This window comes from Vombatus ursinus, unplaced genomic scaffold, assembly GCF_900497805.2.
Source record: "Vombatus ursinus unplaced genomic scaffold, bare-nosed wombat genome assembly UNPS02014789.1, whole genome shotgun sequence".
Taxonomy (NCBI): domain Eukaryota; kingdom Metazoa; phylum Chordata; class Mammalia; order Diprotodontia; family Vombatidae; genus Vombatus; species Vombatus ursinus.
The window spans coordinates 13,479,167-13,496,432 of NW_020954567.1; the positions used below are offsets into that span (position 1 = coordinate 13,479,167).

General features: G+C 38.8%; 1 protein-coding gene across 1 annotated transcript in view; it reads left to right on the forward strand.

Annotated features, from left to right (window-relative positions):
* Window positions 1-17,266, forward strand: part of RABGAP1L (RAB GTPase activating protein 1 like) — a 648,400-nt gene that overhangs the window by 410,673 nt on the left and 220,461 nt on the right. Inside the window, exons 16-17 of the mRNA XM_027868366.1 lie at window positions 5,624-5,749; window positions 8,607-8,750. Coding sequence (XP_027724167.1) covers window positions 5,624-5,749; window positions 8,607-8,750 — 270 coding nt within the window. The remainder of the gene's footprint in view (window positions 1-5,623; window positions 5,750-8,606; window positions 8,751-17,266) is intronic.

Consider the following 17,266-nt stretch of genomic DNA (forward strand, 5'->3'; position numbering starts at 1 on the left):
AGAGAGAGGAAGGGAAGGAGAAAGAGAATTGAGCGGAGAGGAAGAGAAAGGGAGAGAGGAAGGAAAGAAGGGGAGAGGGGGAAGGAGAGAGAGACAGTGGAGGAGAGGAAGGCAGGAGGGGGGAGGGAAGAGAGGGAGAGAGAAAGAGAGGGAAAGAGAGAGAGAATGAAGGGAGGAAGGAGAGAGAAAAGGAGGAAAGAATAGGGAGAGAGAGAATGGAGGAGAGAAGGGCAGGAGAGAGGGGGAGGAAGAGAGAGAGAAAGGAGGGAGAGAGAGAGGAAGGGAAGGGAAGGAGAAAGAATGGAGAGGAGAGGGAGAGAAAGAGAGGAAGGAAAGAAGGGGAGAGAGGGAGGGAGAGAGATTATGAAGGAGAGGGGAGAAGAGAGGGAAGGAGAGAGAGAGAGAATGGAGGAGAGGAGGGCAGGGGAGAAAGGAGAGGAAGACAAGGAGAGAGAATAGGAATTTTTGGAAGGAGGGGAGATCATTCCAGAAATAGGGGAACACCAGTACAACAGCATAGGGGTGAGCAATGTCACATTTGGGGGACACAGCGTAGGCTCATGAAGCTTAATCAAGAGTAAGTGGAAGGGAGCAGTGCAGTTGATTGATGCCCGAGTATGTGCACATGTGGCTACTTAACCCACAACGCCTACTGCTGACCTTACACAACAACAGGGATGGGGAACCTGTGGCCCCCTAGGTCCTCAAGTGCGGCCCTTTGACTGAATCCAACCAACTGTGAAGTTCCCCACCCCCGCACTAGACCATGCTTCAGCTTAGCATCTCATCCAGCCATCCAGTCAAGCCATCTCGCCATCTATCTACTGCCATGCACATAGCCCCTCACCCCTACCCCTAGCACTCCTTCCACCTCACCAAAACAAACTCTCTTTCCCAGTCAATTCTCCCCTTGTCATCCCCACGAGAGCGTAAGCTCCTTAAGGGCAAGCACTGTCTCTTTTCAAAATATATGTGACCCAGCTCTTAGCTTAGTGCATAGTAAGCATTTAATAAATGCTTATTCATTCACTTCCTCTAAATGAATTTTTGTTTGATCCCCACAGTTGTTAATCCTCTTTCCTTATTCACTACCTTGAAGTAAAGGATACTGTTTAAATAAAAAAAAAAGGCCTAGACTCATGGCAAAAGCAAAAGATGGCAGCCTTGATGCCCTTGCCTTCCACTGGTGTGTTCAAGGAAGACTCCCAGCATATTGAGTGGACCCCCTGTAGTGAGTCACATAGCATAGCTAGGCATGTTGATTTAAAGTCTACATTGGCAGAGGAAATATCCACATGAATGAGACCACTTTACTTTTTGCCTCAGTTCCTCACCTGCAAAATGATTTGGCAGCTATGTGGTGTGGTCAGTAGAGTGCTTGATGTGGAATTGGGAAAATCGGAGTTCAAATCCTGACTCAGATACTTGCTAGTTGTGTGGCCCTGGGTATGTCACTAAATGTTTTTTAGCCTCAGTTTCCATTTTGGAAAATGGAGAGAACAGCACTTAACTTTGTTTACTTTAAAGCAGTATTAAAGTTGTTATTTTTAGCATTAGGAATTTACAACCTTGTAGACAGGTCCTTGCTGTCATGGACCTGTTCATAAATATATCAGTTTATAATCAAGTAGAGCTGATAAGGCATATACATACAGATAACTACGGGGATAAATAATGGCACCTGTCTCTGACAGGGTTGTTGTGAGGATAAAATGAGAATCTTTGTAGAGCACTTTGAAAACCTTAAAATCCAATAGACATGCTAGCTGCTATTAAAATTATTACTAAGTCACCTTCAAGGTCCTTTGCAACTCTAAATCTAGTCACAAGATCTGTGACTCAAGTGCCTACTATGTACCAGGCATAGTGATAGGCACTAGGAATACAAGGACAGAAGCGATAATCCCTGCCCTTGAGAAGCTGACATTCTACTGGAAGAAAAAAAAATCATGTTCATAAATAAGTAAATATAAAAGATGCAAAATAAATACATAGTAACTTTGGGGGTGGGAAGCACCAACAATCATGGAGATGGCTTTGTGTAGATGGTGGCACTTGAGTTGCCTGGGCCTTTCATGGAACTCTAAATTTTGAGAGGTAGAGGTAAGGAAAAAGAACATTACGGTTAATTAATTATATCAATATAAAGAGAATGGATTAGAAAGTGAAGAGACTGCAGGCAGGGAGACCAATTAGGAAGCAATTATAGTAGCACAGGCAAGGGGTGATGAGGCCTGAACTAGGGAACCAATTAAATTAAATTCAACATTTATTAAACCTTCACCACGTTCAAGACACTGTTCTAGTTTCTGAGAATACTGATAGAAAATGAGATAGTCTTTACCATTACGTAATTCACATACAACATGTACACTCACGTGTAAGTAAAAGGTAATTAGACAGATGTACTCATAGCTATACAAACAACAGACAAGCAGGACATAGAAGGGAGTCATGTCTCACTATTCAAAAGGAGGAGATAATATTCAGGGGGAAGCTTTGTTCCGCTCTACCTATCAGAAACTAACTAGAAGAAAAGTAAGGTGAAGACTGAGGAAAGGCTATTAGCTTAAACTGATAAGAGATTGGTACTTTCAGTAACAGTGATGGTGAGTCAGCAAGTTAGGATGACTTATTCTTGGGAGTTATAAGACAATAGTGTGAATATGGGAGGGTCCAGAGAAGTTTTGTTTGATATCTAGGCATGAGCCAGGAGACATTGCAGTTGGGGGGGTGGATGATCCCAAGGTTAATCTTCTGGAGGAGCCTAGAAGAGGTGGAAAGAAGACATAGGGGAGAGATATTAGTCTTAACAAAGAGGCAGATTTAGAAGGACTTCTTAAAGACTTGAGCAAAGGAAGAGAAGACAAGGAAGGTATAAAATGGCTTTGAGATGTGGAGTAAGGGATATCTCACAGAAGCCTTGTAAGTAGGAAGAGAAAGGAAAAAAGGGATGTGGGCTTGGTGGCAGAAGGGATTTAGGAGAGAAGAGAACATTTGGAACAGCTTTGATGAAAGCCTAATTGATAAAACATGAAAGAATAGAAGAATTGCCTTGTAGCAATGAGGGCCCAATTGAGATTAGAAAGCATGACTTTGTGGTACACCTAGTCATCACAAATTTCACAGCTTTCTTCCAAAGCATTTACTTTATTTCAACAACCATTAAGTGCCTACTAAGTATTATGCAGTGTGCTAGGGATACAAGGACAGGTACACATCCTCCAGTTGGCTCCTTCTTGGTCCCAGAGGTGGTTGACTCTGAACAAGGCTGGGTTGTTCCAAGTCTTTGTGGTAGTGTGGGAAAGGTGGAGCATGATGGGAGTTGCACAGATGTCAGTTGCAGCCCTCAGGGCTGTATAGTGAAGGGTTTCTTTTTTGTTTGTTTGTTTTTTTAATGATTACTCTTTAGATCTGGTCATTCAACCAGTTGTAAGTCAACCTAACTGCTGTCATTTAGATCACCTATATCTTCATCTTGTTCTAGATAGAAATAAAAGATACTTTATTAAATGCATTTTGAAATGTAGGTATGCCATATGCACCATCCCACCCACCCCTCAACCTGCCCCAATCTACTAGCCTACTGAACCTTCAAAAAAAAGTACTAGCATTATTCTAGCGTGACATGTTCTTGATGAAGGTGTGTTGGCTCAGTGATGACTGCCTATCTGTTAAAACATTAACAAAATAATGATACATCCTGGAAATCAAGCTCATCATCTCAATGTTTTATAGATTCTACTTCTTTCTCCCTTAAAATGAGATATTAACCTATCTCCAGTTTTGTGATACCTCTTCCATTTGCATGCTTCATGATTTTTCAGAGTACTGACAACAGTTCAGCAGTCACAATCACAAATTACTTCTGTCTAGCCTAGGAGATAATTTATTTAGATTTGGTGCCTTGCATTCATTGACGTCACCTTAATGCTCTTTAGGAGGTAGCTAAGTGGCTCAGTGGATAGAGTGCTGGGTCTGGAGTCAGGAAGAACTGAGTTCAAATATGGCCTCAGATACTTATTAGCTGTGTGACCCTGGGCAAGTCATTTAACCTCTGCTTGCCTTATTCCACTAGAAAAGGAAATGGCAAACCACTCCAGTATCTTTGCCAAGAAAACCCATGGACAGTATGGTCCATGGGGTCATGGAGAATTTGACACAACTGAACAACAATAACAGTACTTTTTACTTCACCCCTTACCTTGAATTTCAACTCCCTGGTAACCATTCAGTTGTAACCTTTCTAGTCTGAAGACAGCTAGTTTGACTCACATGTAAACACAGGATGATTCATTTTTTTTTTCCTAATGGTTCTTTGTTATTTCATACACTAGCCACATTTGCTCTGAAACAAATGACTGAGCCAAATAGACTAAGCATATTTCAAAATAGATGGTTTTGTATATGTATATGCCTCTGGTGGATGGCTTGTGACAGCTGGGAGACTAGTAGGTTAGACAGCTGTTTATTTGTTATGATTTCAGGGTTCTTGGTATCCTCAAAGTACTTCCCCAGTGGGCTGCCATGGAACTCATATTTCATTACATTCATACCTCTGTCCAATCAATCAATAAGCATTTATTAAGTTCTCACTATATGACAAGTACTGTGCTAAGTATTGGGGCAGCTAGGTGGTACAGTGGATAGAGCACTGGGCTTGGAATCAGGAAGACCCATGAGTTCAAATGCAGCCTCAAACACTTACTAACTATGTGATCCTGGGCAAGTCACTCAGCCCTGTTTGACTTATTTCCTCATCTGTAAAAGGAGCTGGAGAGGGAAATGGCAAACCACCGAAGTATCTTTGCTAAGAAAACCCCAAAACGGGGTCACAAAGAGTAGGACACGACTGAAATGACTGAACAAAAATTCTAAGTATTAGAAATAAAAAGAAAATTAAACAGTCCCTGCCTTCAAAGAGTTTTCATTCTCTTGGAGGAAAGGGGTGTGTGTGTGTGTGTGTGTGTGTATGTGTGTGTGTGTGTGTGTGTGTATACTTGTGTGTATGTATATATACATATGTATTTACAAATTATATTTTAAAAATATAAGAATTTTTACAGAAAAGGGAGAAGGTACTAGCTCCTGGGAGAATCAGGAAAGGCATCTGTAGAAGGTGGCCTGTTAGTTTTTCTGGCTTCATTTAAGACTCAGCTCAAATTCCCATCTACTGTAAGAGGGCATCTTTCCTGATTTTCCCAGTAACTAGTGCCTTCACTCCTGAGATGACCTGTTTGTTGCAGTCCTTTGTGATAGGCCCTAGGTTAAGTGCTGAGGAAGCAGATATGAAAATGAAAGCCTCCTACCCTCAAGGAGCTTCCATTCTATCAAACTGCAAAAAAATTCTATCAGATCCTCTGTTGAGAGCAGATTTTTATAGGGAAGAAAGAGGTGCCTGAATACTTTGTTGGGAGAGAAGTTCCACTGAGGAGGTAAAAGAATTTTAACAGGTAGATCTGAGGGCCTTACAGAAAAAGTTCTTTCTGCATCACTGTTTTGTGGGAAGCTATGGCACCCATTTCTCATGAAGGCCTATATCCATTTATACAGCAAAATAAGACCAGAAAGGAATTCCTCTTCACGCTCCTCAGTCATTCTCATTGTATTTTTCCCTCTTCAGATGCCTGAAGAACAGGCATTCTGTGTTTTGGTGAAGATTATGTATGACTATGGTTTGAGGGATCTCTACAAAAATAACTTCGAGGATCTTCACTGTAAATTCTATCAACTGGAACGGCTTATGCAGGTAAGATCAGAATCACTGCTTTTTAATCTATTGGTGAAGGGAATCTGACAAGCCATTACAGGGATATTCCAGAGTGAGTGAGGAAGTTCTGTTGGGTATTGTACAGATGTTAGAAATGAACATGAACCTTGCCTAATCTCTATATGAGTCTTAATACCCATAAGAAATTAAATTTCATTAAAGTAGTGCTTATTTTTTGAAATTTACTATGTCTAACACATTAAAGATTTTTATTTTAATAAAGTACATTTATTTGGGAGGCATTTTATAGAGTTGTTAGCTATCAGACTGCCACACTGTTGATGTGAAAAAATTAGGAGAGTTACAGAGAAAGTATTCAAAATGTTGTGATGTCTTCCCAAATTAACAAGTACACAGGCCAAATATAGGTCTAGAAGCAGGAAATGTTTTCAGTTTTTCCCACACAAGTCTCATGGTCCTATTCACTGTTAAAAATGAATGTCAAGTGAAACTCAAGAACACGGTCATTAAGAAATGGAGGGGGAAAAAACTGTAATAAATTTGGGTCTTTCTAAGCATTCAGGAAACGAGATATTTTGAGATTTCATTCTATCAGTTGTAATTTAAGGATCATTCAGCTGTTTTAAGTTTTTGTTTATAGAAAAAAAAAGTTCATGCTTTTGAAAGGTTTGTAACCTGGTGACAGAAAGCATTATCCTGATACATAAAGGGTTGATGTTCTTGAAATAATAGTAGATGTTTGTTGGCTCCATCTGATTTGGGTTGATTTTTGTATTTTTCTTCATGAGATGTAATTAGGAGAACATCATATTGGATGTAATTGCTTAATCCTCTGACCTCCCTAGCCTAGCTCATTATATATGGTGAATGAAGAATGAAAAATCCTAAAAGTGCCATGAAGTAACTTGTTCTCATCCATTAGCATTTTTAGTAATATGATCTATCTACAGGGTGATACCATTTGAAATGGGCCCCATTTAAAGTACTTGGAGGATGTATGTGTATTTGTGCATTTGTGATAGTTTTAAGGTAGTCACACTCTGTAACAGTTAGTGTTTTCCCAATGGTGTAATCATGGAAACTAGAGTAAGCATTACCCCTATATTTTGACCTTGGCTTTTCAGTAATGAAAATGGCTGTGTTAATGCCCTGTATTTTGCCTTCTGTGCTTTTGGGGATAAAACTTAACTTCCTCTTAGTACATGACTATTTGCTCATTTTCCTGGGAGAAGAAAAATGACTTTCTCATACAAGATCATTTTAGTCCCACACAACATACTTGAACAATTTAATTAGTTGTTTGGGTTTAGGATGTTACAGGTGCTATTATTGTAAAAGCAAAATAAAAATTTTTATGTGTTGTTGAAACTGTCTAGGTTCCAAAGAAGCCATTGGAATGATTGCGTAATCTGGAAGCTAGATGGATTGAGGCATAAAAAGTTAGAGCCAGGAAAATAAGATCATTCAATTCAACCTTTTCATTTTATAGATACGGAAATGGAAACACAATTTGGTTAAGTGTCTTGCTTAAATTTAAAAAAATTAGTTCATTCAAAAGACAGGACTAGAAATCAGATGACCTGACTCCAAACAAGGCTTTTTCTGCCTTGGTGGACTACTTCCTTTCTCTACAAATCCTCTTGATTATAGTTAGTCTTAAAGGAAGGAATACAATTTTTTCTTATATATATATAGGCATTGATGGGAGGGGGCTATCAAAATATGAATTGGAGTTATAGAAGTGGTCATTATCTTTATCTCCATGCTCTTTATCAAGCAGAAGTCTTGTTTTGCCAAAGGGTAGAGTTTTCTGTTGAACAAATGACATAAACTGGGGTGTTCATAGCATAATTTTGTTTATTTTATTCACTTGCTTGCCTGTTTATGTACTCCAGTGCTTGTCCTTATGTCACTGTTCTAATGTTTCCTGAAACAGTAAATCTTAGAAAGTGATTAAAGTGACAATAGAAATACTTATATAATGATCATGATCAATGGAGCCTCCATAATCTGTTCCAGCTGGAGCATACCCTGGGGAGCGTTTGTGGAGTTGTGTTAAACACTCCCGGACACTTTCAGGGATACACATGCCTGGGCCTGAAGGAGCTTCAAGGTTGACTTCTCCATCCATAGTCATTTAACCCTGACCACGTGTTCCTGGAAGTGACCCAGGGGAATTTAGTTCAACTCCATGCATGCTGCATGGGGTATGCTCTCACTAGAGTAGATCTGAAGGACTCCCCTGATTCCCCTTGTTGTATTCACACTTATTTTAATATTTTGAGGATCTGTGGTTACATCACTGTGTACCCTCCCTCTACTAATGCAAACCATTCGCTACCCTTCTATAACTTGACAAATGATCTTTGGAAATTGCAGTGGCCAAAAAATGCATTACTCTGCAACCAGCTTAGTGATAAATCTCCGTTATATTGACCTGACTGCCCTCGGACAACGGATACAGTTTCTTCCTGAACCTGTACTGTCTTGGAAATCTTCTTTCCAGATGGATAGAACCTTCTGGAGCTTGTGATTTACTGATGCAGTCTTTGAGAATACAGGGTCACCTCTACACCATTATGAGGCATTTGAGTTAGACTGTGGCTGAGGGATAATGGCTGTATTTGCCGTAAGATTCTAAATCAGCAATAATACAAACTTTTGGAGCTTTACTCCTTTCCCTCTTCATAATCTACCTTGTTTTCTTCTTATTTGTGTAAATGTAATATCCCTATAGGAGGCTGTGGGTTCTAAGAACAAGGATAATATTGCTTTTCATCTTGGCATTCCCATTGCCTAGCACAGCATTTTGTAATTAGTAGACTTGAAATAAATATTTGGTGACTTAAATTCTTCCTTCCTCTTTAAATTACAGGAACAATTACCAGACCTGCATAGCCACTTCTGTGCCCTGAACCTGGAGGCTCATATGTATGCATCACAATGGTTTCTCACTCTCTTCACTGCCAAGTTCCCTCTATGCATGGTCTTCCACATCATTGACTTACTGCTTTGTGAGGTACAGTGACTCTATCTTGGAAAGCTAAGCCAACCTAGAAAAATTCCACTTTGAAAATTTCACAGTGTTCTGTTTTCTCTCCTCTTGTTATTGACTTTAAGACAAATTCAGAAGAAGTGATAAGTTCACTATTTTGGAATATAGAACAGAAATCTCATTTCAGCTGTTGGATGGGTTCTTAAACTATAGTTGTGTTGCTACTGAACATTGTTATAAATTGCAGTGAGATAGGAATAGTGACTGGACCTGTGATTTTACTGGCATAGGAAGAAATTCCTAAATGAGGAAATTCTTTTTACCAGCACGTATTTGCCCCCCCCCCTTTTTTAAAAATCAATTTAAAGTCTTAGTTGCTTATTGCACTGATAGATTAAGTGTAGGTCACATGGCCAGTATATGTCAGAGGCAGTTCATGAACCCAGGTCTTCCTGTTCTCCAACAGGCCACCCTACAGTAATGGAATTAAACTAAGGTAATGTAGTTCATAAACTTAGGTAATGTAATTAAATAAACTATAAACTCAGGTAAAAATGGAAACCAATAACTAAAATAAAGTATACTATAAATTGTACTATACCATAGTATACTGTACTTATAAACATATTATCAGGTCAGGTAAAAATGGATACCAATAGATCAAATTAACTAATTTGATTAAAGAAAATGATGTCACAATAAACTTACACTGAACAATATTGTGTTAAATATTAAAGATGTCCAACATGAGCATTTTAAATATAATTTTTACATTACAAGAAGTATACACATACACACACACATATGTAATTGAATTACGAATTTCAAATTAGTGGCATCTAAATTAATGCAGTTTTACTACTGTTGTATGCTCAATCCATAGCTATTCAGGGTGTCCATGGATCTACCTGAGGTTTTTGATATATCATTGAAAGAGAAATAAGTAGGTGGCTATGTGGATTGTATTTGTTTTTTGCTGATTTGGTAGAAATACCTTTTCACTTAAGAGTAAAGTCTCTGTCATATTAAATACTATCATGTGTCTTAGGAAAAAAAGGATGTATCATTTCAGTTTCAAGTGGGGTGTATACTACAGGATATATAGTCAACATGCTATAGTATAGAGAGCTAGTCTTGGAGTTGGAAAGATCAGAGTTAAAATGGCTCTGTGACCCTGGGCAAGTCACTTAACTTCTCACTGTTTCAGGCAACTCAGACTTTAAGTTGTAGAGTAGGTGTTGATCTGTATTGATAGAAGAAGTTTCCTCACCAGGAGTTCCCTATGTCATTGAAATCATAAATCTGGACCCCCCCAAAAAAAGTTTGTACACATTGTTTTTTGGGGGGGGGGGCTGCAGTACATATATATTATTGATTTTTGGCCACAACAACTCTTGAAAATTACTTAGTATCAGAAGGGATTGTGATCTGTTTTGGTAGAGTAAATAACTGTGCTAAAAAACACTGATCCTAGCATCTATAGAAATTGGTCCCTGTGAGATGTCTTCATCAAGCAAGCAGTTCACATTTTCATGGTATTGCATTAATGTTTTGTTCCTGATGTGGAAATGCTGATTTTCAAAATCTCAGATACTCTAAAAGCTTCGGTTTATTGTTCTACACACTCATTTATTCAGAATTCTTTTTCAAAGTGAAACAGACTATTAGGTAGAATATACCAATAATGAAAAAGCATGCAGACACTCAGTTCTTTCCCATATTTCTTCCCAAAATATTTAAATGTCCTACAGCCATTCAGAAACTGTGGTTGGGGAAAAACAAACAAACAAAGAAAAAAAAACATTTCAAGAAGAAAAGGGAAGGAAGTAAAACTTTATAATGCTTTTTGTTGAAAGCAAAAAAAGAAATTGCAAATTGAAAAAAAATTACTTAAAAGGCCTCTTCCAGGTGAAGACACTTGAATTTAAAGTCAGAAAGAGCATCATAGTTTGAAAAAAGTTGATAAAATCCTACCCATCCAGTATTCAAAAACTCATTATTTCCTTAAATAATGGGGGAAAACAAAAGAAAAGATATAGGAGAAGGGTCTGTTTTTTTTAAAACAACCTTTTTGGGCTGTTTCTTTGCAACTTTAGAATAGACAGAAGTTGAACCATTGACTTCACCACATAGTTTTTAGCTCTTTGTCTTTCTTTAGCCAGTTGGGATTCAGGAAGTTTTCTACTGTTTTACTACCCTCCCCTGCCCCCAGTACCTCCTTCAATACTCAGTAGACACCAGGAGCCTCTAGCACTTTTTTTGACCTTGACAAGTTAACTGACTACCCAATGCTGAAATCACTTTTGCTGAATAGACTCATCTTTGTAAGTAACTTTAGTATTTCTTGAAGTTTAGAGACATCCTCAGCCCTTTAAATTAAAGCATATTTCCTGCTTTTGTTTTAAACTTTCTGAGTGCTGAAAGGCTCAAAATGGATAGCACTACTACACCAGGATGGATCTTTCTTTAGAGATATTTTTCAGAAATTGTTCTCCAAGGAAACATAGCTATGGGATTTTCTCATTGCTAGACTTTGTTTTTCCTTTCTCAGCAATGTTAGGTTGCTACTTAGATGTCATCAGCTTCACTGGTATAAGGAAGACAGAAAACTAGAGTTCCCACACGTTTGAAACTTTTCTTGAAAGTAGTATTTGGTCTCAAGAGTAAGGACTAAAAGTGCTTTGACTGTCTGACACAGTAAACAAGGAGCTTTTTTATCAGCACAAATGCACTGCAGTCATTCATGCCTTGCTTAGGTCCCTCTTAGTGAGGTTTCCAGCTTCGGGCTGCGTTTAATTTGCCTTTAGTCCACTGTCTTATGAGCTTATGGGTTCTATCACAGAAGGAGACAGATCCGATTTTCTTATCTCATAATTTAACCAGGCAGCAGACTAAATTGTTGAAGCTCTCACTTCAGCATTTGTGCTGCAACTGGCATATTAGGAGCACCGTGGGGAAGATGACTGTTAAAGGTCTCTCTCATTCGTGGCCATGCTGTGTTGCCAATACTCCTCCATCCACTATGATGGTACTCCGGCGCTGTCATCTGTGTTACCTGATTCCTCTGAACCCTGGATAGCAGTGCTGCTTTAAAGGAGATGGAATCAGCCTGAGCCTCGTCAAAGCAATGTGCAACAGTCATTCTGCCCTGCTTTGTCCCCTAGGATAACCATGCTAGTTTTCCAGACTGAGTTTGAACTGAGAGCTCTAGCTTTCTATGCTTTGGCAAGTGACCTTGGTCTCAGATGTCTGGAACCTGTGCTTCATGATTGTGTCCTGTTTATGACGTTTCCCTCTGGGTTTGTAAACATAGCAGTCTAGCCTGATCCCTCACAATTCTGCCCTCATACTGCCCATTCTAAACTCTTCTCTTTCCTTGAGCCTGCCAAAAGGTGGCTGGGATGCCTCATTATGAATTCTGGTTCAGTAGCCAAAATTTGTTGTATAGAGCACAAATCCCTGCCCTGCTATATCAATCTGTCATGTGCTTTCCCAGAGGCAGCTAAGTAGCATAAAGGATGGAGTGCTGGAGTTGGAGCCAGGAAGACCTGAATCTGACCTCAGCCACTTATTAGCAGTGTGACACTGGACAAGTCTTCTTTAGTTTCCTCATCTCTGTAATGGAGATAATAATAGCACCTACCTGCCAGGGTTGTTATGAGTATAAAATGAGAGTGTATTTGTAAAGCGCTTTGCAAGCCATAAAGTGCTATGGAAATGCTAGCTATTGTTATTATTGCTTGACACTAACTTTTTTTTTTAAATAGGCAGTTGGGATTAAGTGATTTGCCCAGGGTCACACAGCTAGTAAGTGTCAAGTGTCTGGTCTGAGACCGGATTTGAACTCAGGTCCTCCTGACTCCAGAGCTGGTAGTCTATCCACTGTACCACCTAGCTGCCCCTGACACTAACTTTAATTTAAAATATTTTTCTTTTTGGTGAGAAGTATGAAGCATGACAGCTGCAAAGTTGAGTGCATTGTGAGATTAAAAAATCCCCCGATATTCAATACTCCATACTTTCAGTGAATTCTAATTCTTTTCATGTTTGTTTGTGATATATTTGACTGGATGTATGTGTGAAGTTAATCAGATTTAAAATGTAAAAATAATCAATATAAATTCTTTTCCTTTGAGATAGCCCAGGTACCTTCACCTTATTTTGGTTCTGGTCCTTTCCACCTCTCCACTCCAAAATATGAGTAGTTAAAAACACTTATGTATATTCAGCATTTAACAGTAAGTCCATATTTGTACAATGATGTTTGATCCTCATAAATCTACCTAGGGTGTTTTGCTTAAATAATGTGTATTCTCAGACATCTCTAAATGGTTACTCAAGATTACGAAGAGAGTTATTAGGGGACACTGTGGAAGTGCCCATGAATCCAATAACCTTACCTGAAATATTTATAAACAGGAAAGGAAAGAGAAATTATGGTACCATGACCCACACCATTAGCTATTCTTTGCCTGAAGTTGAATCTGAACTTGAATGATTAATTGAGAATTTCCTGACTCTTTTGGTGACACCATCTTCATTTTGTTTGAACTTGGTTTGCATATGGTACAATATGCGGCCTTGCATTGAAGAAATCCTTTGTTTATGCAGAGCCCTGATCTATACCTCCTCTCTGAGGAGGATATTTTAAACCTGCATATTTACTCTACAGTGGGAAATGGCATTGTGGTCTCTCATTTTTGTGGTATTCGAAAGAACCAAAAATTAACCTCTTGATAACAATAAGAATCTAGGGATGAATTATTTCTAGGCAGTTATTGATAAAGGACAACCTCATTTATACAGCCCTAGCCTATGTGAGTTTCCACTTTGGCCCACATCACCATACAGATTTATCACCTGTCGTTATACAAGTAAGTACTACATACAAAGTGTTCCAGAAGTCTTTGTGCATTCTGAAGTCTTGTGCAATCTAAAGCCTAGATTGGGGCACCCTCTATTAATACTCTCTTTTATACTCAATGATCTCTCATAACTTTTTACAGTTATCCATTATTTAATTAACAGAGAATCCCCCAGTGGCCAACGTGACTTGTAATTTCTTATTTGGAATCTTGGAAGGATTTCATACTTTAGAGCCTACCCATCCATTCAGAATCCTCCCCTTGGCAGATTAGAAGTTAAAATTTTAAGGATCTGCTTACAAATCATGGAATATTTAATGTCCAGTTCCAGTGGACCTTGGAGAGTATCTCAATGAAGCTACTCATTTGACAGAAGAGGAAGCAGTACCAGAGAAGTTCCATGGCTTGCCCACTGTCATGGAGCTCATGAAAGGGAGAGCTTCTATTCCTATACGTCTCATGACATCATACTGCAGAGCCTACTCTTTTAACCCAAGTTGATTGTAGAAGGTTATGAAAAAGATTTATATATAATGCAGACACCAGTTAATTCCTTTAGTTAATGTTTAACAAATAACTCACTTTTATGTGGTACTTTAAGGTTTACAAAGCTCCTTTCTCTGTGAAGTAGGCTGCTAACTAACCGTGGTGCTATACAGCAGGCCTGTGCCATCTTTATTGACTCTCCACATTTTTTAACTATCCCTGATCTTCCAGTTCTTAATTAATCTAGATACTCAAGATTACAATGTCCTTTGAAACTGCCAATGCTCATAGCAATTAAGCCACTTGTATTCAAGCCCTCTAGAAAAATTTAAAACCTAGATAAGTGCAGCCTTGATCAATTTCTTTGTAAAACGCTTTTCACAGTCAGCTTTTGAATTTTGTATTGCAGGTTGGTAAATAATTTTCTTCTCTTGTTTTAGAAATGATTATGTAAAAGCTAATTGATATCTTTAGGGATTCTTCCCCTGGAGTAGGTACTCTGAAGGTTAAAACTTCATTATCAGACAGCAGTGCCCCTCAAATGCAAAACATCTGATGTTTACCCACAGATGCCCTGATAGGCAATCCCTTTTTTCACAGTAGGGTAGACATTTATTCACTGTGGATCTGTAAGTTGGAAATGATACCAGGCTTCTGAATCATTTTCATAACATACATTTTTCAAGCAGAATTTTATTAAAGGTGCCATGTAGTTGTCAGGCCTCATTTCAGATCTATTTTGATTATTTTAATGTTCATCTGCAAACTATGTAGAGTTCTCTAAATAGTTCCAATTATTGGGAAGTTGAATTGTGAAAATAATCTCTAATTAATACTTGTTAAGAACTGACATTCCTTCCAAAATAATTTAAACTTTCTAATTATAAGTAACTCTGCCCTAATTTTAAATTGTTTCCATTATTGATATTAAAAAAACACTATAAGATCACAGAATCAAGGAATGTCAAAGGCCATATGGCAGCTACATGGTAATAGTGGATAAAGTATTAAGACTTGGAGTTGGGAAGGGCTGAGATCAAATCTGACCTCCGAGCCTAGGTAGCTGTGTGATTCTGGGTAAATCACTTAACCTGGTTAAGTTTTAGTTTCCTCGCCTATAAAATGGGGCTAATAATACTTTTATTATACACCTGGCAGGGCTGTTGTGGGACTCCAATGAGGCAACGTATGTAGATGATTCTTCCTGGCTCTAGGTCTGGCACTCTGTCCACTTCACCACGTAGCTGCCCACCAATGTATATAGAGTACACAAACCTTAGGGAGCTCTGCCCGAGTTTTACCAGAACAGTTTCCATTGTTTTTGGACTGCATGGCTTCTGAGATCCCTTTCGACTCTGTAATTCTCAGAAATGAGCTGCCTCCACCATCCATTTGCATGGAGAGCCACTCTCATTCGCAGAATCATCAGGCTTCCTTTCCTCGAGGGTTGTTTGTGGCATCTAATCCTCCTATGGGATGTGCAGTCAATGGCTATAGCTGGCTTTTCAGAAGAGTAGTTCTGCTTGTGAGAAACATGGTGTAGTGATAAGAAAAGAGAAAGAAAGTAAGCCTTTATATAGTGCTATTATGTACCAGACTTTGTGCTAAGCACTTTACAGATACCTCCTTCGATCCTCACAAAGACTCTTTGAGGTCGTTGTTGTTGTCATTGTACAGTGATTTTTCATTTGTGTCTGACTCTTGGTTACCCCATTTGGGGTTTTCTTGGCAAAGATACTGGAGGGGTTTGCCATTTCCTTCTCCTACTCATTTTACAGATAAGGAAACTGAGGCAAACAGGGTTAAGTGACTTACTTAGGGTTACACAGATAGTAAGTGTCTGAGGCCAGATTTGAACTCAAGAAGATGAGTCTTCCTGACTCCAGGCTGGCACTCTATCCACTGCACCACCAAGTTGCCTCTGATAGCATGTTTTTCTCATTTCCATGCCCTGAGTGGGAGCAAAGTGAGAGGATTACACCAGTTAGCTGTAAAGGCTTTTTGTTTTATTTTTGAGTAGGATTGGGATCATTGGGGTATCTTTGTTTTCTGTCTGTACAACTGGTAGAGATATATGGAGCCTTTCATCTCATGCAATAAATTTTCACTTACACTTTGAGTTTGAAGGCAAGGCGCTAATGAGTCTTTGAATCATTGCAGTTTGGCATGATTGTGGGCTTTGCAGAGAGTGTCATTCTTCTCTTCAGTCCAGGAGGGCTTGCTTCTTTCCTCCTAGATTGAAGCAATTATTGCAGAGGTCCCAGCAATAGCTGACCTTTTGGGCCTTTGCCAGCTATCTTCCGTTGTTTGGTACCACATTTCTTAGCCATTCAGTCACCTTTTGACCTTCTTTAGTCTGGGTAAGTCCAAAAGTCTTAACCAAAGGTATTGGGCCTGCTGAGCCCCATATTGTGGTTAATGAAGTAGCTTGTCAAGAACTACTGGTCTTGCTTCCTAAACTTGCCACTGTTAATCCTTTTCATGAGACCATTTGACATTGTTCTTGTTACCTCTTTACTCCTATAAGATTGAAACTGTGCAGTAAAAGTCAGCTCACCTCACTCGTTACTTCTGACAAGCAATCCCTGAGTATTACTCTAAGCAGTGTAATGGAGAAGAAAAATGGTCAGGGTTAGACTAGTGTCCTAAAGATAGGGACCGTCAATTCCCTGACTTGCCAGATTAAGGTTGGGTCCAATTCATAATCTTAGTTTACCACTTTGAGGAGGTGAAAGCACTTGATAGACTCGACTACATTGCTTTCATATAATAAAGTCCTGTCTTATGTAGAAGTTAGGTTCTAAAATCGGTGTGTAAATTAAAAATCCCACATAGTTAAAAATAACCCCGGAAATTGCTTAAGTTAATTAGAAGGGCAATGCAGTACCTTTCAACAATGTCTAACCATAGTAGTAGGTAAAAATGGACTAGAGTCTCTTTTTAAAAAAAAAGGCAATTTCTCTTTTAAAAAAGTAGATGAATCTGAAATGGTTGCTATAGAAACACAGCCACAGAATCCCAAAATGTGAGAGTTGGAAGGGGCTTCATTGGCCATTTAGTTCCACCGACACAAAAAATCCTCAGTATGACATACCAAACAAGTGGTCATCCAGCTTTTGCTTGAAGATCTCTAGGAAGGACAATTCTAATTTTTAGAAAGTATTTAGTAACATACCTAAATTTGCTCTC